The following is a 27,347-nucleotide window of genomic DNA, read 5'->3' on the forward strand; positions in this document are numbered from 1 at the left end:
GTCATTGCTGGTGTTGACATTTTCTACACAGTAAAAAAAAGTATACAAGATAAGTACTTTAATTCTGGTCTGTCTGTGTGTTGCAATGCCGGATTGATTAAAAATGAAGTTGCAGAAGGATCACTTGGCTAAGAAGTTTTTACTACACCAGCTGCTGCTTCATAGATGCAGCTAACCCATTGCCTTTCAGGCACATGTGCTTCCAGTCCGGAAAGAATGTTTTAAATTAACTGAATGTGACAAGGATTTAGAAAACAGAGGGAATTTGCCAATGGAATGTGTGTCTCAACAAATGTAAGAAAGAAGTGCCAAGCCAAAAAGTCGCTTTCATACCAATATTTCCTTGCTATTTTACCAAATCACATAACACCACCTACATTTCCTAACCTATCAAAAGTTTAATTTCATAAGCAACCAGAAAATCACATGGAGTTGAAAGAATGGTGAATAGACCAAGCAAGTATAAGAAATAAGTGCAAGTGTATTTACAATTGGAACAATTTGTAGGAATTTGATATACCCCAGCAGTGCTGGGTATAGAATACAAATGGTTGCAGTTCACAATCCTATACCAAGTGACAGGGCCGCATCCCTAATTAAAAAGACTCCCACCGATATACTTGGTGTTCATGGATTTGGCTGTCTGTGTCAAAATGAACTACCGTCATGTACATTCGCACTTATTAACCATTATGTTCAATACATTTCCATATAAAATGTAAGCCCAATAAAGTGTAAAGACAGATTTCAAGGTGATCACAACCCAACACTTGTTTCGGGTCTATTGCCTCTTCTTCGTAAATGCTATACAACTTTTTGTGATGTTAATAAATGTGGGTGTTAAATATTATTAATCACAGAATAAATTCAGTTAGTACATCCCACTTAGGACATATAGCACTAATATCTTCATGTGGTTTTCCGTCAGAACACACGCTGATCTGCTTCAGACAGCCAGACGGCTATCGACACGCCGAGTGACGGAGACCACAATCAAATACTAGGCAGCCTCCAACCGCTGTACAGGACCACGTGCGACACAAAGCCTCAAGCTCTACAGAGTATCACCCTCCCTCAACACCATTTAATGGTGTACGCAAGCAGTCTTAGAACAGCAGTCCCTTCTCTGATTCTGACATGCTCCCATTAATGGAAAACCTCAAAGGGATACCCAAACCACGGTCGAGATGAAGGCCGCTCCACACTTTACTTCGCCTAAACGTCACTGGACAAGGACAAGCCATATCAGCTCTAGCTCCTGACCTCAATTGCAGCTAATTAATAGAGACGTCAACCCAGGATTGATTATTTTGAGTATTATTACAAAATACAAAAAAGGAAATGCTAAATGATTGACTAGAAGCTATTTGAACAACAGGACACACATGATGGTATATATATATATATATATATATATATATATATATATATATATATATATATATATATATATATATATAGGCACTGCTACAATGAGTGAAAATAAGCCAAGTGCCCAGTTGCCCAAAAAAGCACTGCAGGATAAGCACTGGAATTTTGTTTTGACCATTGTTCTTCTTGATGTCCTTTTTTGTTCTTGTTGTGAAAATCTTAAATAAGGCGGCCAAAACAGTAGCTCAAAATCAAAAATGTACCTATGCAGCATTTTGTCTTATATGTTTATGTCAATGTACCAGGAGTAATAACCTTTCCAGTACTCCGAATACACTTACATGTTGTTTTTTCACCATGTATATGTCCATGCAACTGTCTGTTCACATAAAAACACAATACCTTGAGAAATGATCATGGTACTGTTCAAAAATGTTATAAATAAATAAAACAGGGCAATTTTAAAACACCCAAGAATGGAAAAAGGAAAACTGTCAGAAATGCTTATGTACCTATATGAATGTCTAGACTAATGGTATTTGAAGGTTAGGTGGGAATCAAACGCCTCACACCAACGAATATTATAAGATGCAGGATTGATGTATGTTGAATTTGAACATGTTAGGACACCTTTAGTTATAGGAGTATTCTTTGCCCACCAGCCTCACACTTTAGGGCCACCCTTCTGTTTAATTCAGCCTGAACACAGGCTGCATCCTGAATCTTTAAGATCACGTTTAATTTAATAGTGAAACAAAATATCAATTCATTTAATTAATCTCACCGATAATCCTAGTTTAAAAATAACGATTATCACGAGTTGATGATTTATAGGAGACATTTTAGTAAATGACAAGAAGGAAGGTTGATATGAAAAACAAGGGTTGGTCAAACCACACGAAATATGTGTAGAATATGTTATAGTTGATATGAGGATAACAGTGCTATATGTCCTAAGTGGAATGGACTAATTATTACATGTCCTAAACGGAATGGACTAGTTTTATTTTTTCTGTGATTGATAACGTTACCACTCCCAATTATTAACATAACAAGTAGTTGAATAGCCCTGAAGAAGAGTTAATAAACACTGAACACGTATTGGCTTGTAATCAGCTTGAAATCGGTCATTACACTTAGGACCAGTAATTCATTTTGGCACAGAGATAGCGGAATCCATAAAGATCAAGTAGATCAGTTGATTCCTACTAGTGCATTAACGATGTGTATACTCTGTTCTCTTCCCATCACCAGAGCTACCAAGTGGGCCATGCCAGGAATGCAAACTCGAACAAGTCCTGGTTTCTCACTAACATAACTTAGTATGTTTGCGCCTACAGGCCCTTGTGTAAAATGTGAAAAACTGAATTATAAGTTATTGGGCCTCATTACGACCCTGGCGCTAAGGGGTCTGCGCCAGCGTTAGCTGCGCGGACCCCTTACCGCCAACTACGAGTTCCCGGAGCGCCATGGTCATTTTTCCGCCCGCTTTTTGCGGGCGGAAAAATCCATGGCGCTCTGGGACCTTGGTGTTAATTACGCCACCGTATTTTACGGTGGCGTAATTAACTCCTTCCCCACTCCCATTGAGCCCTATGGGGCCGGAATGGGAATGGGGAAGGGTAAATGGGTCAATGGGGACTTACCGCCCCGCCGACCTCGGAATGGGGCGGTAAGTCCGCCATCCGCCATGGCGTAAAGGGACTTTGCGCCATGGCCGGAAAGTCCGTCGATGGCGGAAAAAATCCGCCAGGGTCGTAATGAGGGCCATTGAATGGCCTCGGCTAAGAGGCCCGAACAGATGGTGTTGGTCGCGCATGTCATAGGTCGACGTGATTGTGGACTTCATACTAAACCACCTGCCGATGGACTAAACCTTGGAGTCAAGATATCTCTTGCTGCTGTTGGATCACAGGAAAGGTTGGGTAATGCATGGACCCAAGAGTCTATGTATTCAGGTGCACTCCCGTTTTATTTAGAGTCACAGAAGGAGAGAGGAGGTAGGACAATCTGAGTGGCCTGGCTCTTGATGTGTTGCTGCATCGAGGTGTCTGATTTGATCACCAGGCTTACTCTGGATGTACCCATTGCAGCAAATGTAACAACGGTACAATTTGATATATCTGCACACTGTTTCAGCAATAGCCCTCAAATCAATGGGCAGGCAAATAGCAAGCAGGTGAGAATGCACATTCTGACGTGCAGTGTAATATTTCTATGTGCAACATTTATTGCACTGTGAACATCCTTTGACATGGTGAAAACACACCTGTTTACACATACTGGCTTGGCACTGGCTGGAAGGGCTTAAGGCATCCAGACATAAGTAGGGAGGTCATCCGGTGCTAGACAAGGTATGGGCAAACTCAGGAAACATGGTGGACCTATAGCTATGGCGTTCTATGTATAAATATGTATGAATCGCTCGATGGGGCGTGGCCTCTGGAATTCCCTGGCAAAGTCATGATTACAGATGAAAAGCTCTAATTTGCAGTTTCCAGTGGCTGGGACGTAGGTGTTTCTGTATAATGGGAAGATAAAGGACACCTGGGACATTCTCATCACATCACAGAGACTCTTCTTTGGAATACTTTGTTGGAGCTCTTTTCATATTATGGGCAGGTCCCATTGGAATGCCCTGGTGAAGGCCTTACCATGTTATGGGAAGGGACTTTTTGGAAGGTTTTGATGAAAGTCGGACATGTGTTTGGAACTGCCCACTAAATATCCTGAAGATGGATCCACCATATCAGGAAAGGCTGACCTGCGGCGTGCCCTAATGAGGATAATGCACATCAAGAGGCACTTCCTTTCGGAATGCCCGGCTGAAATTCTCAAGTATCCTGGGCAGCTGTGGCATGGAGTGCCCTAATAAAGGTCTTACATATTGAGGCGGCAGGCCCTTCAGAGTGAAGGAACATTGGTTTTGATCATCATATGTAACTACTCTTGGGAATGCCTTGATTAGGATCTTACCATGACATGGGACACTGCTCTTCAGAATCACCAGGGAATGTTCTTACTGTGGGCGAGTATGTTACCTACAGTGGGAACATACCCTTTCTTTGGTAATCCGTCATGAAGCTCTTACGTTATACTGAGACGCTGCTCTTTGGAATGCGCGGGTAAAGGAATTACCGTGTCATGGGAAGCTGCCCTTTGGAATGCCCAGGTGAAGGTTGTTGTGGCGTTCTTTTCAATCCTATAAGTGTAGGACTGCTTCCCCTTGGATCCGTTCCAGTTTTCCACAACTACTTTCTTCTTGTAATTCATACCCTAAAAAATAAACATTAAACAAAGTGTTATGTGAATTCAGAGTCCCTACCACATGCTCGTCTTAAAGGCATGGTTTAGAGGGCTCATCTTCTAAGAGGGAAAACACTAATTGAGAAGAAGCCATGCTTGTCTTGAAAAGTCAGCAACATTAAACCACTGAAGGAGACAATCATGTAGCATAACTCAAAGCTCCCCAACTAATTCCTTAAGTAGAAACCCATCCATCCACCCATGTAGCCAGCCATCCACCCATCCAGCCACCTATCCAGCCACCTATCCAGCATCGAGCCATCCAGGTTGCTATTCATCCAGCCAGCCACCTATCCAGGCAGCTATCCATCCAGCCAGCCATCCAGCCATCCAGCATCCAGCCGGCCATCCATCCAGACACCTATCCAGCCGTCCAACCATCCAGACATCCAGTCAGCCATCTATCCATCCATCCATCCATCCAGCCACCTCTCCATCCAGCACCTATCCATCCTTCCAGCCACCCAGCCAGCCATTCAACCAGCCATCCAGCTAGTCATCCAGCTAGCCATCGATCCACCCAGTCATCCATCTGCATGGCGTCTGTGGCTCAAATGATGAATAGTGAACAGGACTAGTCTTAACACAGATCCACCATACAACTTCCTTAAAAACGGCCAAAAAGAAAGTTGTCATCTTGTGCTTGTTTCTTTTTGGTTGAGAAAACTACCCCAGATGTCATCACATGCATCCCATAAAGCACATGACAGTTCAATCAGCCCTAGAGCATTAATCCACAGGATATGAAATGCTGCTTTGGAAACAGTGCTTTAATAAAAGAAGGATCTTTTGATAGAGACTCTGTACACCTGCCCTTTCCTTACTGGCTTTTACTATCAGCACTGTCTTTTTTGCAATTTATCTCCCCGAAACAATGTAAATTATATCATATAAATATAATAAAAGAATGCATTCAATAACTGAATAAAAACTGGCAAATGCATTTCTTATTGGTCTAGTTGTGACATCATTGCTCAACTGTAATAAAAATATGACATCATTATCCAGCGGTAATATCTTATTAAAGGAGAGTTGTGATGTCACAATACCTGCTGCTAGTGGCAGCAAACGGCAGAATTCAAGTGACCACTGGAGCATATGATTAAAATCCTGACAAGCCAGTCACATTCTTTTCTTCTAAATTGACATCCACGAGGGGGGCGTGATCCAATCGGGTGGCCACAAACGTGGACAGAATCTGCCAGTAACTGCCTTCATTCTTTCTTGGTCACCTGCACATCTCCCACAGGCCCATCATGTTTTGCCTGTCCCTCGCCCAAATGGCCCCTGCGCCCCAGCCCTGAGTTTCCCCTCACTTTGTCACTTACCTGTCTGCGCCTACGTCACTCTTTCATCATCCACCGCCAGCTTCCAATGAGAAAGCCAGCCAGTGCTTTATTTGTAAAAAATAAAAAAGTGGCAGGGCCATAAAAATATTGGCCCCATAATCCCGGGCGCGTCGCCGCCCACAGTGCGGGCGTGCGGCCCGGGCCACCTCAGTGCTAGACCTAGATCACCCCACCACCAGCCCATCACACTGCTGCTGCTCCATGTCATATGTTTGGCGCTTTGGGGAAGGGCACACATGGGTTGAGGTAGTATAATGCTTTTTAAACACTTGTTATGGTAGGTGTAGTGGTTCCAGCATTCCGGCAACCCCAGAGGCAAAAGAGTGCATTTGAACACACTTCTAGACCACACTTGGTAGACGTCTGGACCATACTTGTTGTCCTCAAAGTGATAATGCATTTGATAAAATTGTTGTTGTTATTTGTCAATTTTGTAAAATGACCCCCCACACCCTCCCACCACCCGGTTTCCCAAATGGCTCTGAGTGGAGCTGCCCGACCATGGCTCGCGCCGTGGTGGGCACTAGATTAAACTATTGTAATGCTCAATTTGCCAGCACCTCCTGCTACAATCTAAAAAAACTGCAAGTCATATCAAATAATGTCCTAAGAGCTTCCCTCAACCTCCCCAAAACCGAACACATCAGCTGCCTGCAGGAAGGTACACCGGCTCCCTATCCGGGAAAGAATTCTCCTCAAGACACTAACCATTACCCACAGATGCATATCCAAGTTAGCGCCACCCTACGTGTCTCAAATATTTGCCAAACCGCAACCAGCCCCGTCAGAACCTCCTATACACAAGGGCTAGTTCAACCCACCTTCAAACGTGACAAAGCAGGTGGCTCAAGCTTTCTTGTCACTGCAGCCAAGCAATAGAACTCCCTCTCACACAATCGCAGATCAGAAGGCTCATACTGGGCTTTCTGTAAAGGCCTCAAAACCTGCCTGTTCGACTAACTCAAAGGTCTTTGGCCTCCCACCGTTTCCAGACCCTTGCAGCAATACTATGCACTGTTTATACTTTGTCTTTATGCACCAATGTAACCCATGCACCAATGTAACCTGTAACCGCCTTCTGGGCCAAAGTGGCCTCAGTCATGTAACCTTTTGTCCGCAACGTCCTGATGCCTGAGGGTTTGTCCGTGCTATACAAATGCAAGAAAAAATAAATAAATAAATCTAGGGCTACAAGTTTCAGAATGCTAAAATGAAACCATTACAGACCTAGTGTCTCCTGAATGGAGTGGATAATGTTAGCCTGTATTGTCGGAGTGTTAGATCACTGTAAATCAGTTTTACGTCTATAATAATATAAGTCTAAATCTTAAATTCATTTAATTTAGAATGCCATAAAAACGATGAATGGCACTTGAAAATAAGCAAGATCACATTTCTAAAAGTTGTCAAATGGTTTAGATCACCTCTGGTGGCATTGTGGCGTCACGGGCACCATGAATACATCAGAAATTAAATCAGAAATGGAAAAAAATCTCCTACTTTAATGACTTGACTTTAAACAATGACACACAAAGTTTGTGTGGAAAAAGCTGATATGAATGTTAAAACGTATGAATGTGTGGATTGCAAACAAAAACACGATATGCTTGCTGTGGATACGGGTACTTGAGAGGAGTCAAACGAATGCTGAGCAAATAGACATCCTTTGATAGCAGGGACGATATGCTATCCCTTCCCTCCGCGCACTTCCCATCACGAATATGTGTGACCTTACACCTCCAGCTCTGGCATTGTTCAGCCATGCTACACAACAAGTACATTTCCATTATTTGCTCAGGGGTGGCATACATTAAACCTTCCAGAATTATCTACCAAAGCGCAATGACATGAAGGAAGAAGGCAACGGGAAGAGAGAAGGCCGGGGAGAGGAAGGGAAAGGACAGAACAGAAACCTTCCAAAATGATTTACCAAAATGCGATGACATAAGGGAAGAAGGCAGCGGGAAGAGAGAAGGCAGGTGAGAGGAAGGGAAAAGGACAGGACAGAAATCTTCAGGAATTGTTTACCAAAATGCGATGATAAGAAGGAAGAAGGCAGCGTGAAGAGAGAAGGCAGGTGAGAGGAAGGGACAGAACAGGACAGAAACCTTACAGAATTATTTACCAAAACGTGATGACAAGAAGGAAGAAGGCAGCGGGAAGAGGAAGAGAGAAGGAAGTTGAGAGGAAGGGAAAGGACACAGGATCACTAGCGTCTAAGCCAAAGAGCAGGGAAGCAAGTGGTTGCAACACAAGGCGTTCAGTGAGTAGGGACAGGTCAGGACAGTTGTTAGAAACATTCGAGAATTATTTACCAAAAAGCGATGACATGAAGGAAGAAGGCAGCATGAAGAGAGAAGGCAGGTGAGAGGAAGGGAAAGGACAGAACAGAAGCCTTCCAGAATTATTTACCAAAATGGGATGACAAGAAGGAAGTAGGCAGCGGGAAGAGAGAAGGCAGGTGAGAGGAAGGGAAAGGACAGAACAGAAGCCTTCCAGAATTATTTACCAAAATGCGATGACAAGAAGGAAGAAGGCAGCGGGAAGAGAGAAGGCAGGTGAGAGGTAGGGAAAGGACAGAACAGAAGCCTTCCAGAATTATTTACCAAAATGCAATGACAAGAAGGAAGAAGGCAGCGGGAAGAGAGAAGGCAGGCGAGAGGTAGGGAAAGGACACAGGATCACTAGCGTCTAAACCAGAGGGCAGGGAAGCAAGTGGTTGCAACACAGAGCAGTTAAGTGAGCAAGGACAGAAAGGAAGAATATATACTTACCTGAGAGCAGCAGAAAGCAGTCTTCTAGTCTCACAACCGTAGTCACCGAGTCAGGCTCACACTGACTCTCGGAAGCCTAGCAGTACGCGTCGCTGCCTGCTGGCTTCTGAAGGTGAGGAGGAGGCTGGCAAGCTGCGCAGAAGTGCACTGCGCACTCCAGCCCAGCCTAGGGTGGCATGTGCCATATTCCCCGGGGGTGGGGTAGGAGGGGAACTCACGAGTTGTTAAAAAGTCTTGCTCGTGGAACTGTGTCCTTCTCCTCCCCCTCCCCCACTGTTGTTGCGTGAAATTAATCATGCCATGGAATCGAATCCACGGCCCACGCCTGCTGCGTGTAAATGTCAGACAGAGTCTGAGGTTTGCACGCATCAGTGAACATGATGGCACACACAGGCCCCCCTCCCCCCCATGTCCTACCTTGTTGTGCTGCACTCCTAGGCCCAGCCAGGCCCTGCAAGCAGAGCAGACTCTGAATGATTTATGATGGAAGCTCAAAGTTGGAACAAACAAAGCAATTTCAGGTGCGCCAGCAGGCCCAATGATGTTCTGGTGCCCAAAAAAGAGTGCTGGTGTTGCCCACCGGCAAACAGCGGCACAAATTAAGCACTGAAGCCAGCATGGAAATATTAAAGGGACTTTCCCCTTTTCAAGCCATTTTGGTTTGCAGTGTTCAATGGGAAAAAGGCAAGCACGATTTCTCATAATGAAATAACCTATTCATACCTTGGATGTTTGACCATGGTGTTAATAGGGATTGTCCTGAGCCCTCGCCAAGGCTCGAGCTGGTAGGACATTACCACCTAAGTCCACTCCTGACTCAGTGATTATCATGGTAATAGCTTTCTGTGACACCTTAAACACAGCAGTCTTCCAATTTTTCATAAATGAGGTCCTTCGAGAATTGTTGGACATATTGGTCAAAGTGTATATCAATAACACACTTATTTTTTCTCAAGACCAACCACAACATCAGAGCCAGGATCAACAGGTGTTACAGAAATTGCAGACAAATCATTGGAAAATAACAAATTTTGCATAGAGAAGGTGGTGTTTTGAGCACTTCTTAAATATCCCTGTCCTCTGGAAATGGATTCCCACAAGGGTCAAGCGGTGTGTGAAGGAGGTGCAAAGTTTCCTAGGCTTGCGGATTTCTGTAGGCAGCTAATCAGAGACTTTTTGCATGTGCCAATTCAGCTTTAGGAACAGAACAGGTTCTCCTTCCTAGGCAGTAAGTTATCAACGTGATCCTTAATTGCCAAGCATGTTAGGTCAGAAGGATTTGGGACTTCTGACTCTATACACGTGCCCTACTGTACCCTCCAGAACCTTACAAATCTCCTTTAGGCTCTGTAAGGTCCACCAGTCTAGAACCTAATGTTTTAGGGGAAGCTAATTAAGAACCGTCAATGGTATAATTGTTATTTGTGGTGTTTTTGTGTGCCCGCGCGCATTTGTGCACGTGTGTGTGTGTATGTGTCTTTTCTTTGGAAGGTGCTGTCCTTATGTTTTCCAAGAGACTAGGCCTTTCCCAGTACAAGATGGTGAGGGGAGTAGTGAGTGCTGATTGGTCCTGAGGCCTTGAACCTCCCACTGACGTCTGCCAGCTGCTGCTGTTGCCTGGGAGCTGTGCGCACTCCGCAGTACGAGCAAAAAGACTGCACTTCACTATATGGCCGTTATTATTTTGATTTGTATGCAGCAATGCTTTTTGACACTTTACTTTATTAAATTTGTATCGCAAACATAGACCCTTAGGCTTTAGGGCGCTGACTTACAACAAAAAACACAAAAGGGTGCTGCCTCAATATATAGTGTAAAAAACAGTGCAGTGATCAGAATCCATGGCGGAGATCTATGCGAACAATAGAGTCTTCACCCTCTTTTTAAACATATCCGTGGAGTCGATGCTTCTTATGTCCCTGGGCAAATCATTCCATATCCTGGGAGCAATCTCACAAAAGGCTCCTTTTAGAGCCTTCTCAGTTCTGCATCTAGGAGCCAATAAGACATCCTGATAATTCGACCTCAATATTGTACCATAACTTTTTTTGGTGATTAGAGTTTGCAGGTATGCCGCATTCTTACGCTGCCTATACTTTTGGATAATAACCAGGACTCGGAACTGGATTCTGGATTCCACCGGAAGCCAGTGAAGTGAGCGTCTCGCCATAGTTACAGGGTCTCTGCGAGAGAGTCCTACTACCAGCCTTATCGCTCCATTTTGGACTACCTGCAGTTTCTTGCCGATAGACCTATTTATTCCAATCAAGAGACTCGAGCAATAATCGATCTTGGCACCTACTATTGCCCTTGCTATCGTCTCTACATTGGTTTGCGAAATCAGGGGCCTAAGTTGAGCCAGAAATCAAATATAATAGGCGCATTATGAAACAATACTAGAGACATGGGGCTTCATGGTATAATATTGGTCTAAAACAACCACCAACATCTTTACTTTCTTAAGAGGACAGATGTTTACATCTCCTATATGGAAATAGTCATATGCTGTGCCCATTTTTCGTAAAATATTAGGCGAGCCGACAACTTAAAGCTCAGTCATCCCTCTGTTCAAGGCTAGTCTGTTCTGTACCATCCACGACTCAGTCAGTTGGTAAGTTTTGTTGATCAATACTTCATCCAGGTCATGATTCCCAGAGAGAGGGATGATACACTGTGTATCATCCGCGTTGTTCCGAATGATAACCCTCTCATGTGCTAAAATCACAAAAAAAGGAACAGTAAAGAGGTTATATAGGCATGGCAAGGTGCAGGAGCCCCGAGGCACCCCAAAGCTGACGATAATAGGTGCAGCTTCTGCTTCCGGACCAAATAGACAACTCTCTCGGTTACTAAGAAAAGACAGCATCCACTGAGTCGCCTCCGGGGAGAAATTAGCAACCTCACCCAACCTAGTGGCCAGGATGTAGTGGTCTACCAGGTCGAATGCTGCGGACAGATCCAACAACATAAGAAGGGAGGCCTCCCCCTTATCCATACGATGAAGTAACTAAGACTTAAGTACTAGGAGTGCCGATTCTGAACCAAATCCGGCCCTAAAACCTGACTGAAAGTCATTAAGAATGGGATATTCCTTCACATGCTTTGATATCTGTCGATAGGCCACCTGATCTAGAATTCTCAGGAGGAACGGTGTGTTTGTGATAGGCCTGAAATTATTAGGACTATCAGTGGAGAGTCCTGTATTTTTAAACATTGGTGTGACCCAAGCCTTTTTTTGGACTTGTGGGACGACTCCCGTCTCCAAGGAAGTGTTAATATAAATGTACAAATAGATGCCAGTAAGGTAGGAGAGCAGGTTTTGATAATCATGGTCACTGAAATGTTATTCTTACATTTTTTTTTTTTAGAACTCTGTTTATTGAGTTTAAACAACACAACATCAATCAATACAAGCATGAATCATAGGCATACATCAGACCAAGGCAGTATGGCAGTATCAAAAGCAAGAGGAGCCCTGCAGGGCCAAGGGCCGTGAGACATTTGTAAGACAAGGTAGGTAACCAATGTTAACAGCAGTACCGATCAACATTCATTAACGAATATCAGTGAGCATCAAGCCATTTACCCCATACTTTTTCGAATTTGCGGGGGCAGCGCTGTGCGTTATAGATCCGGCGTTCCAAAGTCGCGCATCTGTCCAGCTCATTACTCCAGCGGTTCAGAGATAGTGGGTCGGCAGAGCCCCATTTAGCCGCGATTAGCCTTTTGCCTGCCCCCAATGCTATTGCCAGAATTTTTTTTTTCATATTTTCAGAGGTCAACTTCACCCCGGATGCCTAAGAGTACCATTTTGGGATCCCTAGGGACAGGCGTCGCCAGGGCAGTCGAGATCATGTTAATACAGCTCTCCCAGAAGACAAGTACTACCCGGCAGTCCCATATCATATGGTAGAAGGTGGCAGGGTCCGTTTTGCATCTAAGGCATGTCTCGTCTTCTAATCCCCCCCATCTGGCATAGCAGTGCGTGAGTGGTATGAGCGGTGAAGGATTCTCAATTGTATTAGCCTGAGTTTAGATTCTATACCAATTTCTCTAGGGAACATTAATGCCTCGACCCAGTCTTCTGGTTCCAGCTGACCTATATCTCTTTCCCACTTCTCCCTGAGCCCATCGAGCTGAGTAGCCCTGAAGGAGTTAAGGGCTTGATAGAGAGTGGAAGTGACCTTAGAGGCAATGCATTGCGGGAGGACATTGGTCTCAATGGGAGAACAGGGGGGAATGTTTGTCGTATCAGGGAATTGGGTGCGGATGGCGTGGTCCAGCTGCGCATGTCGAAACCGATCCATGGGTGCCAGGTCGAATTGCTCTTGCATGGCCTCGAAGTCCAGGAGGTGACCTCCTTGTATCACGTGTGCTAATGTGTGTATCCCTTTTGCGCGCCAGTGACCGAAGGAGCCCATTTTCACTATTTCCTTGAGGAGCGCGTTGTGCCATAGGGGTTGGGATAGCGTTGGCTTTCCTTTCCAGCCAATTAGTTTGTGCGCATCCCGCCAAGCCTGGCAGATATGGTGCGTCATTCTGGGTAACATCGGGGGTTGGTCGTGGGTGGCGTACAGGATCTGTAGTGGGGTTAACGGGGCCATGATCTCTATTTCAATACGGATGTGGGGGAGTGTGGGGTCTGCGTGCATCCAGTCGTATACTACGTTATTCTTACATTTAATGGCTTTTAATTGTTTTATAATCAATTCCAGTTCATCAATTGAGATGGTATTAAAATTGAAAGTGGGAATAGAAGGCATCTCTCAAAAACCCAATCTAAGTTTGGAGTGTCGGCACGAGGAAAATTAGCTTGTTTCATATCAATATCTGCCCGAATGCTGCTAAGTTTCTCTTGCATAGCCTGCTGGATTCCTGAACACCAGGTCTTATCCTTGATCAGTCTTTCGGGGTCGACCGTGTTCGTCGTTTCATGTTCTTTTAAGATTTTAAATAGCTCCCTGGTATCAGACTTATGATACCTGATCCAATTAGTAAAAAGTAATTTTTTGCTTCCAAGACAGCTGCTTTATAGGATCTGGCTGCCGTCTTATATGCTTGTAGAGTTAACCTCTGGTTGGACTATGTTTAAAGTCCGCGCCGGAGTGATCTGTTTTCAATCAGACTTGTTCTTGTGTTCCTGATCCTGAATGTAGTGAAGTCTTTTGCATTCTCTGTTACGATGAAAGAAAACATCTTTTTCTTACATCTTTACGTTTTGGATGGCGGGATTGAGATCGATCTTATCTTGTAGGTAAAAACCCACCTGGACAGTGGTATGGGGTGTGCATGTGGATAACAGGGCCTGCACATATGAACATGTAGGGTGGTCCGCCTCCTTTCTGGTGTCGAGTGAGTGACCTGTTTACTTCTAGTAAACAAGACAGAAGGCGGTCAGTGTTTACACATCGCCATAGTGATCATCACTAAAACATAAATTGCCCCAGTGCACTAAATGCGTATCCTCAACTTGCTATTCTCATGCAAGCTTTCCGCAATCCAGTTTGTTATGCACAATGCATCTCCTATTGAATATCTCTCTAAATGCGGTTTCTGTTCATCTGCATCGACCTGTTTTATTTACATTCTTTATCCCTCAACTACTTTTCTTGCCCCCATTACTCTGTTCCACCTTCCAGTGTTACGCATCTGTTCATGTGACTACACTGTTCTGTTTGGCTAATTATGCAAAGTGTTTCAAGCGCAAGTACACTTCTTTTATCTTTAATAGTGAAAAGACGTTTTCAACAAAGTGTTAGTTCAGTTTAAAATCATACAAGATGCAGATATGGAACACGCAGTGTAAGAAGCTAGGCAGTGTGAGCATATTGCATTGAAGAGCAGTGTGATGAGCTCCTAAACTTGTGGGCAGTGTGAGAAGTGCCACTGGGAGCAATGTGAGCAACTGGCATTGCTGATCATTGTGAGGACACTGCACTGATGAGCAGTGGGAGGAGCTTGACGTGACGGGGCAGCGTCTGGACAGTGTGAAACATTTTCATTGTTAGCCATTTCAGATGTTTGCAGGAGCAGGCGATGAGAGGTGCTGGCCCTGGGGTAGTCTCAGAATCTGTCACCGATGCTACTGGGCAAGAATTTTTTTAATTAATTTACACGCTATCGTTTCTATAGAACCTTCTGTGCAAAAGACAGAGAAAACACCCATTGGCAATGCCAACAGTTTGGGTTTTTCTGTTGGCATGGGGCCACACCACTTGTTTTATCTTGCAGCAAGTGGTGACTTTATATGACAGATCTGAACCCCCGCAGAGGTTTTAACTTGTTTTGTTAGCTTCCTGGTACTTCTTCCCAAAGTGGAAGAATGGGTCATCAATGCGATAATTATATACTTATGGAAACTGATTCAGTGATCGCTTCAAATATTCAATACAGGCACGCTTACTTTTGAATGGATTGTGGAGCCGTCAGCCCTTTGAGGTGCTTTCGCGAGCTTCCACGCATTGACTGTTGCCGGAGACATACACACAGCACACCGTTTCTTACTGATCAAGAGACAAATATCACTAGCCAGTGGCTAGAGGCGAGTGCACATTTTGCACCGTGGCATGCACTACAGGGTGCATCTCTGATTTGCTCCAGATATGGAGAGGGTAAAGGGCAGGGTCCCATCCTGGGTTATACGCCTCAAACATGGTGTGCTCTTGTGAGCACCAAGAGGCACAGATTACAAATTGCCTTTCTGAAGGTGGGAGTCACTGAGTTAGCAAGCAAGATATACATTTGGTAGGAATAATTTAACTTCAGTAAAAATAACGTGTGTTCCCTCTCTGGGGACCAATTTATTCATCTACATTTACATGGAGAATTGAGGAAAGTCTTCACAGAAAGGGGAACTCTGCAGGGATTTCCTGTGGGAGACTGTCCTGTTATGAAGGATGTTGTGGCTCGCTCCCGGACCACTGGGGCGGGCCACATATGCCGTCTGGATCTCCCGACATGGACCATTTGGGCTGCGCTCACGCAGCAAACAATGAGCAGGGATCACCCTGCTTGCCCCGGAACACAGGAGCGTGTCACGTGGGCTGGGGGCACCCAGCTCAGAGCAGCCCTGGCTCTGGGGGCACCCAGACCAGGGTTGCACCTTCAGCCATGGTCACATGGCCTGTACCTTCAAGGGGGACGGTGTTGCCCAGCAGGGGCACCGTCCTCGTGCAGGGCCCCATCCTTGGGCCTCCTGCACACAGTGTGGCACCAGCAGGGTGCCTGGAAGAACGACACCAGAGTCAGGCTAGGATCGACTGACCCGCCGGAAACGGCTGGTCACTTTCATAAACTTGGTCACATGGTAACCACCATGTGACCATTATTCACATCCTGGGAGCTACCAAGCTCCCAGGAGGGGGTGACATACAACAAAGGAGGCACATTTTCTTTGTTCATTCCCATAAACTGTACTGTGTTTCCCATGCCACGAAGATAGGTTTGGTGGGTTGCATAGGGATTTCGGGGTGGGGGGGTGATCCAAGGGTCTAACAGGCAGATGACGCGGGAGCTTTGGGCCTGATTGGCTGTGAAAAAGGGAAGGCTCTTCCCAAAGGCTGCTTTTCCACACTCGTGTTAGTAGACCTTTTACTATGAAAATGTAAAACAATGAAACCAGAAATGCTCTGTTATACCAAGATGGACAGAGTTAGTGAATTGGCGCACCTGTTAGAGATTAGTGCACACACATTCTAGTAATCTGATTAGATCGCCTTAGCAGGTCTCCCGATTCACAGTGCATTTTTGGTTTGCGTGCATTTTGGTGGTTGTTGCTCTATTCCCCTTCCTTCTCATTCTCTTGCACACACCCACCCCTTATCGCGACCTCCTTTGAAACTTTGCATCCTCCTCCTTACACCCTGGTACCTATGAATGAAAAATGCAAATAACGTCAGTAAACGCCAAAACTATTGGCATTGGCAATGCTTGTTTTATTGTATCCACTTCCCCGAAACTCTATTTGGGGGCTGTGGAGTTTAGCAGCTCTGGCAGAATTCGCCCAGGGGGGTTCTGACAATAGCTTTCTGTGACAGCTGAAACCCATTCATTGAAAAGGAATTGTTTATGGTACCATGTTTATTACATTTTCCTTTGGAGATCCCTATTGCAGGAACCCCATGCAGAGGTTTCAGCTTTTCACCCCTCATTTGAGGTAGTCCTGCAGGCTGCCTGCCTTAGTGCCCTAGAATTTTAAGATCTTCACCCTCGACTGCGCTAGCTGTCTGGCTAGTGAGTCACAAGAGAAACTGTGAGATTAAAAGGCATCTGCCCTAGTAGCCCCTACTCTTCCTCCTCTGTCCCTGGTGTCAAGTCTTTCCTTCTTCTCTTAAGGTGGTCCCTCATTTAAGGTGGCTCGCCCTTTTCCTCTGCAACAATATCCTTTCAGCCAACAACGGAATGGCAGAGTCATGCTGCTGTGGACTTTAGAGCATCTTGTATTCCAGCTATACTCAACAGCATGGACATCTGCTCCTCTGAAGAGAGCATAGCTTCCCAGATGCCCGACAGAGGTGATCGAAGAAGAGTTGTCACTTCGGGCTAATAGGACCTATGGGCCAGGTCCAAGAGTCCAAACTTTGACTCCAATTGATGCAAATGGACTGCTCGGCTCAGAGTTAATAGATTGTAGTCTGCTCGCTTTTTAGAATTATTCAGAATTATTCAGAATGTTTTTAATGTTTATCAGATTGTATGCTTGTGCTTTTACAGTTCTTACATTCTTGTGATTCCATGTTGTTATTATTTGTCTAGGTGTTAGGGATAGAGTGCGGCAACCTTTGGGTGCGAGGGATAACATATTAATTGACAAACGACTTGCAAGATATAGCGGAACACTGTTTCAGTGTAGTCTGCTCTCTAGCTCTAATTTCAAATACTGTTTAAACAAAACAGCATAGCGCGACCCGGCATTACTTGAGGAAAACTGACTGCATGGCTCACAGTTAACATTAGGAATAGATTGCACTAGCTTTTGGGTGCAAGGGATAACATATTAATTGACAAACCACTTGCGAGGTATTAACAAAGTTACTCACCGTAGTGACTCCCTTACTCGTAGACCGTAGTCCCATTTCCTCCATACTTTTGGGACATTCCGTCCTTTGGGACGGGACCAGAGCACTTTTGAAGCATCAAAAACATGTTTTGCCCATCTTTTATTTTTATGCAGGTCCACCGCACGTGGCTGTATCCCCTCCTTCCTGAGCCCTGCCCAGTGCATGGCCCTTCAGTCTTTTTCTCCATGCAGGAGGGGTCCGACGCACTTGCATCTTGGGGATTTAGTTTTTTCCTCTTGTCCTTCAACTCTTCCTTCGGTCCAGTCCAGCAGGACAGAATGTCCCAAAACTAAGGAGGAAAGGGGGGACAGGACGTAGGAGTAAGCAGAACACTGTTTGAGTGTAGTCTGTTCTATAGCACTAATTTCAAATACTTTTTAAATAAGGGGATGGTGCGACTGCACAACATAAGTGCACTGTCAGCGCGCCAAAGGCAAACCATCTGGAATGAATCCAAGCAAGAGGCTAAACCACACTCGCAGGAACACCAACATACTGACGCTGACACAACAGATTACCTAAATGTAATCCTGAAGTACTTCCCAACTTCTCATACTCCCGACCGCTCAAAAGATCAGAAGATCCTTTGTGATGACTACCCAGATGTCGTCACTTCTGGCCTAGGGTGAGCCCCTTCCCGTGAGGCCAGGGAGGTAAGGCCGCTACCCGATAGTCCCCCTGTGGTTGATACTCAACAGGTGGATCTCATGGGATGGGAAGCCCCCTATGGGATTAGTGATGATCTGGGGAGAACATGGTATCACGATAGCCCACCTAACCATAACACACCTTCGTACCCCCTTACACCAACACTGTCCTTAGTGTTCCTATTTGTTTTTGCCATGCCAACAATATAGGAGGTACCGGGACAGGAAGAGTGTGGACTCCTCAAGGGACATGTATCCCTTAAGTACTGAGATGAGGGAGAGACCAATTGACTCACTGGAAGACCTCAATATCAGTACTAGGACACAAGAAGAAGTGCAGAAGCATAGAGAGCCCTCATGAGAACTTGAATGAATGGCCTAATGCTTCCTGAAACCTGATTGTGTCATAAATCTCCCCCCGTCTCACCTGGGATTGCTTCTTGCTCTGTTCTGCGGGAGGATTCCTCTTGTGGACGGATCGGGTCTTGTATAGACTCGCTCGAGTCCCGTCCGGCTGCAGAGCGCGTTCAGAGTTCCGGGAAGGCCGTTGTTCCAGGATGTCCAGGGAAGTAGGTAGCGGTGGCTAAGAATGGGGATTCCAGGAGTCGAGTAGAGGGAAAGGAAGAAGGAAGGAGGAAGGGAACCAGGATCTTGGATAGAAGATTCGCCGAACAGCATACACAAGTCACTACCGAATGATAACGTTGAGACGCGCGGGGCCGCGGGGGCGTGGCCAATTTATAGGACGTGCCGTGTGCGTTGTGAAAGCTGGTGTGAGGCTAGTCGCTTATTGCGGCCATGTTGGAAGTAACAAGGAATACAAGCCCCGGCGCCATAAGGACCAGGAGGTCCAGAAAGGGCAAGTTCTATGGGTCATGACAGATTGGGCAGAACCTGTTCAGAAGTGAAGAGGGAAACCAGGAAGGAGAGAAAAGTCCTTCCTGGAGGAACCGTGAGACGGGAAGCAGACCGGAGAGGAGAACAGAGGAATTTGTTGCTGGGGATGCAGCCCTGCACGTGGAGCTGTGCCTATCCAGTCTGTCATGGAGAGACTGACTGGAGCCATGGAGAAGCAGACGTCGAGGCTGCAGAAGGAGCTGGAACATACGGTCAAAGGGAGATACGCAGTCCACGAGGAATCAAATGCTGTGCAGCAGGCATTTATTTTACTACAGCCAGAACATTGATTCAGCTTCGAATTCCACCCAAAAACTATCCACAGTGGTGAATGTTTTATACGTTGGACCGCAAACGCCAGAACTAATTCCATCTCAACCTCTTGTGGATCTACTTTCATCTAACTTCACACAGAAAATTGAAAGAATTATAACCAAACTGGATAGGTTCTCCTTAAATAGAGGCCCACCCAGTTCGAATGAGGTACACACAGAAACTTCACCATTTTTGTTCTTCAAAACCTTTACAACTCTTGAGGAGAATGTACTTCTGTATCTCTTACTATCAGCCAAATGCTCAGGTTCTCCATCTGACATGGTTGAGTAGGAGGTCCTCGGGGAATGGGGGAGAAGCACCCAACGGTGAGATATGGTATCCCCCTTTTCCCACAACCAATCTAACCCCTATGCCTGCTTATGTTATGGGAAGCTATAACTCCCATAATTCCTCCCCACTTTATCTTAACAACAGTCCTGCGTGAGGAAGATGAGGAATGCGGTCAGAAAGATTACCTCCCCTAACTTGCATTGCTCCTGTCCCTGTAATGAGGCCAGGCAGAGTCAGGCACGTAACTCTAACAATGTACACCTGACAGTTATTAACACTCCCTGTGAAGATAAAAGGTGGCGCACACAAGCACACTTTGAGCAAGGCTGGGTAAGAGAAGAAACAGCTCTTTCGAGGCTGATGCAAACCAGGCTGTGGAAGTTGGAAGTCCAACGGGCTGATCGGCAGTTGAAAGGCTCAAGAGAAAGATAAGATTTCCATGCTTTTGGGAAGCCGCGAGCGTTCGAAGAGCAAACGCGAGCAGAGGAAAGAAACCTCAAAGTTGCCACAAAGCGGCCTGCAACCTTCCCGGGTGAACGGCAGAGTTAGTGAGGAGCAGAGGAGGTGTTGGTAATCGCCTTTAGCTGCAGGAAAAATATTAAAGAAATCCCTTTAACACAACGGGTGAGTTATCAAAGGAAACAAAAGTCCGGTTGATATTAAAGGGAAAGTGAATGTAATTTGAAAATTTAAGGTTGCGCGTGTGCCGATAAAACCCGAATGAAGAGGACAATAGTTGAAAGGAAAGGATTCAAAGTAACAGAGTGGCCCTGCGAGGGAAAGTGACTGTGATAAAGAAAGAAAGTTGAATAAGAGGAAAGTGAAATTTGTGAACTGGGAATATGCCAAGAGGGCAAAATATAAGAACTATGGAAAAGTCTAAGAGGGCAAATGAAAGAGAATAAGAACTACAAGTACCAAAAGGCATTGGTGGAAAAGAAATACCAAGAGGAATTGGGTGTTACACATGAACTTTTGAAAAGGCCAAGAGGGTAGACTAAAAAGAGTGAGAACCACAAGTACCAGGAAGTATTGATGCCACAAGATGAGTACTGTTTGTGAATTTAAGAATTTTTGAAAAAGAAGTTGAAGTGGTCATGCAAAGGTCTATATAAATTCCTTGCAGTTTCGAAAGTCTTTGACAGTAGAAAAGGATACCATAGATTAAACGTGGGGTAGGGAACCCCCCCAAAAGAGAGTCAGGCTCGAGCCCGTCAGATGGAAACCTGTGCAGAACTGTGAGAAATTGAGAAAGTGAATGCAGACTGAATATTGATGGCAAGGCAGGCAAAGCCTAAAGGAATTAATTGGACTACCAGAAGACGGAAGCCTAAGAGTGAACTGTTGAATTATACCAGTAAGCCAAAGTGTACAAGACTGATAGAATTGTGCCATCCACCTATCCTTTGTTTTTTTAAGAGACTCTTTAGAACCCGTGCGGTTGAACCTGGGGAAGGGAGTTGGCGCTGAAGCCATTCTGACATAACTCTTTGAGACACTATTGTCCTTTTGCACTCCCCTAACACATTTATCAATGAGAAGGAGGGCAAGGTTAGGTTTTCTTAGTATAAGCCTTTTTATTTTGACCAGGCGGACTTGGACATATTTTTTATTTGTTTTATGGTCGAGATTACTCCGATGTTAGAGTTAGGGCTAATTAGGAAATTTACCAACCCAACTTAAACTTTAAATAAAGGTTTTTGAAACTTGTATCCATTGTGTCTGTCTCTACTGCTTGATACCATGCCTTCCTCACAATTGTAGCACTTTTTTAAACCTATTTAACCAGAATGAATGCAGTCACTAACATCTCTCTCTTATCCAGTCCAATAAAGTTTGTGCCAACATACCTTCCAGTAATAGCTGCGCTTTATCAAAACTCCCATAACATAACATAACATAACATAACAAATAAAGTGAACCTTATGACACCTGGAACTAGTTTAGATTTCACATAATTATTTGGGTCAGGCCATTTCTGTCCCCACAGTCTGCAGGTGTGAGGCAACTTTGCTTGGAGTATTGACCACATTTTTTCCCTGTTGGCCTACAATAAATTGTTTCCCCAGTGCTGCTGGAGCAGGATTATGCTTCATGAGGCAGAGGACATGGTACCACAAACCCCCTCACTGTGCCAAGGACAGTAATTGGACCTTCGTGGGTATAGAATTGCAATCAGTACATGCCATGAAAATCATTTGCGAGGTTCACGGTAAGTGTATTCATTTTACGCATGTAGACTTAAGTAAGGTGGGTCAATGAGTGTTTCACAAGAAATTGTTTCTTCGGGAGTCATTGCATTGCAGTATGTTTCACTGCATATGGACAGATGTGTCTTCACCTGACTTTCTGTGGGTTGCCACCATGAGCCGAGATGACACTGGCAGCCAGTAGTCAATTCAGCAACAAGTGGAGCTCCCACCGACCTAAGGATTCAGTGCTGACATTAACAAGCAATACAAATGGCAAATTACGCAAACTGCCCCACCACCTCTCCTAAATATGTCTTTCAACAAATTATGCTAAGGGTCCAGCCTTTGCTCCAAAGTAGCATCATCCAGAAGTGACCACAGAGCAGTTTCTCTCTGCCTGGATTACCAGTCTATTTTATTTATTTATTTGTTTGATTTAATCAATTTAATGATTTTTACAAAACAATGTAGAAGAAGAAAACTGCTGAGAACAAAACAGAACAACATATGTAGAAGGTAAAAAGAAGGAGAAGAAGAAGAAGAAGAAAGATGAAGTAGATGAAGCAAGGAGAAAGAAGAACATGGTTGCAGGAAATAATGTAGGTGAGTAAATTTGAGTCCTTGAGGTCGCTGTGAATTCTTAGTTGCTCAAGAACCCAGCGTTTACATCACAGAGACAGAATGTGTTTGAGAGTCTGAGTGGTGGCAATTGTCCAGGTGGTCCTTTCTCCGCTGATCAAGCGACCCCACCAGAGGTCCTCTTCTTTTGTGTAAGATCCCGAAAGATGTGATAGCAAAAAATGTTCGCCTGTTGTCTTTGTTGCTGGACAATTTAGTAACAAGTGGCGTAGGGTTTCCAGTCTATTTTCAAGCTCTCAAGGAAGAACTTTAAGATCTCCAGTCGATCCAGATCCGAGTGTCCAAGCTCTCTCTGGGATTCAGGAAGACGCACCTGATCTCACAAGTATTTGAAGAACTTCACAGCTTCCCGTCTAGCAAAGAATTGCCCTTAGGGGAAAGCACAAGAAACCCCTGTGAATAATAATATTCTGTTATATTCCGTTCAGTATCACGTGGGACACTGACTACGGCTGGTTATTTCATGGTTGGATTTTGAACACTGGATTCGCCGAACACTATAAGTCCTTTCTCGGAGTCGATAGTCGGCGTATGGTCGGCGTATGAGTGCTTCCGGGTGTGGCAGAAGAGGACAGACAGTAAGATGGAGCAGGGACGACAAAGGTAAGTGAACGACGACATGTTAATTAAGAGGTCGTGGGTGGGCATAGTTGGTGATATGGAATGGGGCCCAGTCAAAGAACGTGGGGGGGCAGTGACAGCGGTATGGGGTGGAAGGTGGCTGCACCGATGAATTGGTGCACAGGAGAGGGATGGTATGGGGAGACCCTCCCACTGACACTCCACAAAGTTTGAACAAAAAAACAGGAAAAGAAGAAACGGGGCGAAGCGCTAGCAAACATAGTTGGTGAAACAGCATAGAACCATTCCTCTCAGGATGAAACCTACAGTTAAAAAAACGCCATCCTGCCCAACTAATCGATATTTCAATGCAAGGATCTTGGAAGAAAAAAGTATCAGACTGCAGTGATACCTGAGCTGAAATGACAACATAGAAGGACTATGTTGTGTTTGGTTAAAAGAATCCTGAAAAGAAGCCTATTTGAGGGGACAGTTGCCACTTAATTCACTGCTACCGGAACCACACCCGCCCACTCAAGAAAAGGAACTGGGTTACATCTCTGCTCCACAAGCTCTCGCCACACCCTTCACTGCTAACAACACCGCTCCACAGGCTCTCGCCACACCCTTCACTGCTGACAACACTGCTCCACTGGCTCTCGCCACAGCCTTCACTGCTGATAACACTGCTCCACAGGCTCTCGCCACACCCTTCACTACTGACAACACTGCTCCACAGGCTCTCGCCACACCCTTCACTGCTGACAACACCGCTCCACAGGCTCTCGCCACACCCTTCACTGCTGACAATACCGCTCCACAGGCTCACGCCACTCCCTTCGCTGATGACAACCCTGCTCCAGAGGCTCTCGCCACACCCTTCACTGCTGACAACCCTGCTCCAGAGGCTCACGCCACTCCCTTCGCTGATGACAACCCTGCTCCAGAGGCTCCCGCCACACCCTTCACTGTTGATAACACCGCTCCTCTGGCTCTCGCCACACCCTTCACTGCTGACAACACTGCTTCACAGGCTCTCGTCACACCCTTCAATGCTGACAACACCGCTCCATAGGCTCTCTCCGCACCCTTCACTGCTGACAACACTGCTTCACAGGCTCTCGTCACACCCTTCAATGCTGACAACACCGCTCCATAGGCTCTCTCCGCACCCTTCACTGCTGACAACATCGCCACGCCTCACTGCCGGTGATAGACTGGGCCAAGAATCAACTCATGACTTGGGTTGTGAGTTGGTAACTCAGTGGCATGCTATATGTTATACAACAGTTACATGTCTAAATACATCAATACATATAGGACACTCAATATGCAAATAAGATATCATCAATAAAGGTTTGGTGGGCTGTTATGGTAGTATTGCTTCTAGAAATGTTTTTGAATGATTTCATATAAATGTTTATAATATGCATATACTGCATAGAAACATTTTGATAGAGCATTTTTTCAATACATTGTCGGTATGCGGAAGGTGGCAATTTCATCTGCTATTTTATTGCATGAATAAATGATGTTCAGTCTATGATGTGTCACTCAATTAGCTGTCAATAATAAACAATTAACTGACCATCTCACAGACTGTGCGTTGCTTGCATAGAGTTTCTATAGGGACTACAACCATTGTTTATCCCATATGCTAACCTCAGCATTCATATTGGTTGAGTCATTGCTAAAAAACACATCATATTTCATCCTATTTTTATTTCCATTATCCACATCAATAGGTAACTTCGTCCAGTTTGAGGCTGAGTGTACAGCGCAGCTTCACTCACCGTCATGAAGTAGAGCTCACAGTTGCTGGTGCAGACTGTCTCGAATACAAAGGTGATGCGACCCACTTCCTTATTCTCCACGTCCTCAGTCAAAGAGAAAGGGGGGCTGCAAAGGCAAATCCGGCATTAGGACCAAGCCTGGAAACATGGGGTGCCTAGCTTGCAATAACACATTGAGAGGAATTACGTCATGAGGTGCTTTTCAATGAGACAAAGTAGACAAACAATTAAATACCTCGGCCACCTCTAATGCCCAAATGAGACAGGGGCTCTCATTAGGAGGCAGGCGGCAACGTAATGAACGGTGCCGGTACGGGACCGGCACTGTTCATTACGGGCTGCCCTATTACGAGGACTGCTGCGGGACCCGCTAAGGAACGCCTGGTCAGACCACTGGTCCTTAGCGGGTCCCGCTAGCAGACCAGGATGCTAACAACGGGCCCGTCATTAACGGGCCTGTTGTTAGCATCCTCCCCATTCCCATTGAGCCCTATGGGGGCTCAAATGGGAATGGGGGTTGTACCGGGTCCGGGTCCCGTGAAAGGGATTTACCGGGCCCTCCAAGGTCGGAATGGCCCGGTAAGTCCCCTTTTGCGGGACCCGGACCTGGAACCCAGTATGGAGGTAGCCATGCCGCTTTTAGCTTTTAGCGGCATGGCTACCTCCATACTCGTAATGAGGCCCAGTATCTTGCCTATGAGTGTGGAAGTTGAAAATATTGGTTTGGAAAGAGCAGTGAGGTAGGTAGAAGCACCATGAAGAGTACATGGATCCAGTTGAACACCATAAACAGGGTTACATATCTATGGCTCCTTCTGCCTCACTGTGCAACCTCTGTAGGTGAAACCTGGCTACCAATGTCTTACAAAGATGCTATGCATATAAAGGTAAACACCTCAGTGTTTTGGACCTAACGCTTCTAAATGTGATGCATATCCTTAAAGAGTGCCCATGGCAAAAGTCGTCTGAATGTTTCATGTACATTTGCTTGTGAGTGGTGATGACCAGAGGGCAAGGTTGGAAGAATTGATAGGGTCTCGAGGGGGCAGTGTAATGTCTGGCCAAGCCTTTGCCCTACCTTTCATCCCAAGGCATAAGCTGCTGGTCTGCCTCTGTTGGTCACCAAAAGATATTTCTAAATTGTGTTCCAAAAAAACATTGTTTTCCTACCACATTGTGCTATCACAAGCACTGCTTACATAAAAGAGTTTTAAAAAAAAACAACTCGCCATGTGTTTAAAATACATTTGTTTGCCTTCAAAAGCTGAACGTTATATATGTTCCCTTTAACGTAGGTAGCCCCCAGCAGAATGGTGGTGGTACGAACAGTAGATCTGCAGCACAGTGGCAGTGGGCTCTGGATCCCCAGATCCTGACAGGCTGGACATACTGCAGCCTGCAAGTACAGACGGTCTAAAACTGCAGCCAGGATAGCCCGCACTAGGAGCTGGTGACAATCGAACCATTAGGTGTCTTTTCACATCAGAAGAATGATGAGAACAGTGTGCTTCAAAAGCTGCAATGTGTTTAATAGACAATGGGCCTCATCATGAGTTGTGTGGAATGGTAAAATGCGTCAGTAACGCTATTACCGCCGCATTTACCGCTCCACCCTTTCTCGAGTTGGGTACAAAGTGTGAGTTTACCTTCTTTTTGCTGGAGGTAAATATCTCCCATTTCTTCCCATTTTCGGCGCTATTGTGCTATTAGCGCAGCGCTAATTGTGCCGATGCTAATAGCGCCAAGAAACCCCATTAGGTCCAATGGACCCTATGGAAACAGGGATTTACCTCCACACCGCAACTCTGGATCCGGCGTAAATTGCGCCAGACTGAGTTGTGGTAACTCTAATAGCTTTGGGTGGTATCCCGGTGCAGTTAGCGCAGGGGATACCGTGCAACTCAGAATGAGGCCCAATGAGTCCACAAAGCAGGAACTCTGTTCAGAACAAGAAATCGATTGGAGACACAAGGTCTCCTCAGTCAAAAGCCATGTTGCAAATCTTGCTTCCTACATCCTGTTCTCTTATACTTAACATCATGTTTTTTTTTACCAGTCTTACTGGCACCTGGCGGAGGTTGCCCCCTCCACCCACCTGACCTGCCCAGGAAGAGCACTCGGCATGTGTGGACATTTAAAAAAATGTATTCACT

The 27,347-nt window shown here is 45.4% G+C and overlaps 1 protein-coding gene across 2 annotated transcripts in view; it reads right to left on the reverse strand.

Annotated features, from left to right (window-relative positions):
- Positions 1-27,347, reverse strand: part of ELAPOR1 (endosome-lysosome associated apoptosis and autophagy regulator 1) — a 550,309-nt gene that overhangs the window by 120,896 nt on the left and 402,066 nt on the right. For both annotated transcript variants that reach the window (XM_069633660.1, XM_069633661.1), the window contains exons 12-13: positions 25,195-25,300; positions 4,510-4,647 (exon numbers count right to left, since the gene is read on the reverse strand). In XM_069633660.1, coding sequence (XP_069489761.1) covers positions 4,510-4,647; positions 25,195-25,300 — 244 coding nt within the window. The remainder of the gene's footprint in view (positions 1-4,509; positions 4,648-25,194; positions 25,301-27,347) is intronic.

This window comes from Ambystoma mexicanum, chromosome 13 (genome assembly GCF_040938575.1).
Source record: "Ambystoma mexicanum isolate Mex_15411 chromosome 13, UKY_AmexF1_1, whole genome shotgun sequence".
Lineage (NCBI taxonomy): Eukaryota > Metazoa > Chordata > Amphibia > Caudata > Ambystomatidae > Ambystoma > Ambystoma mexicanum.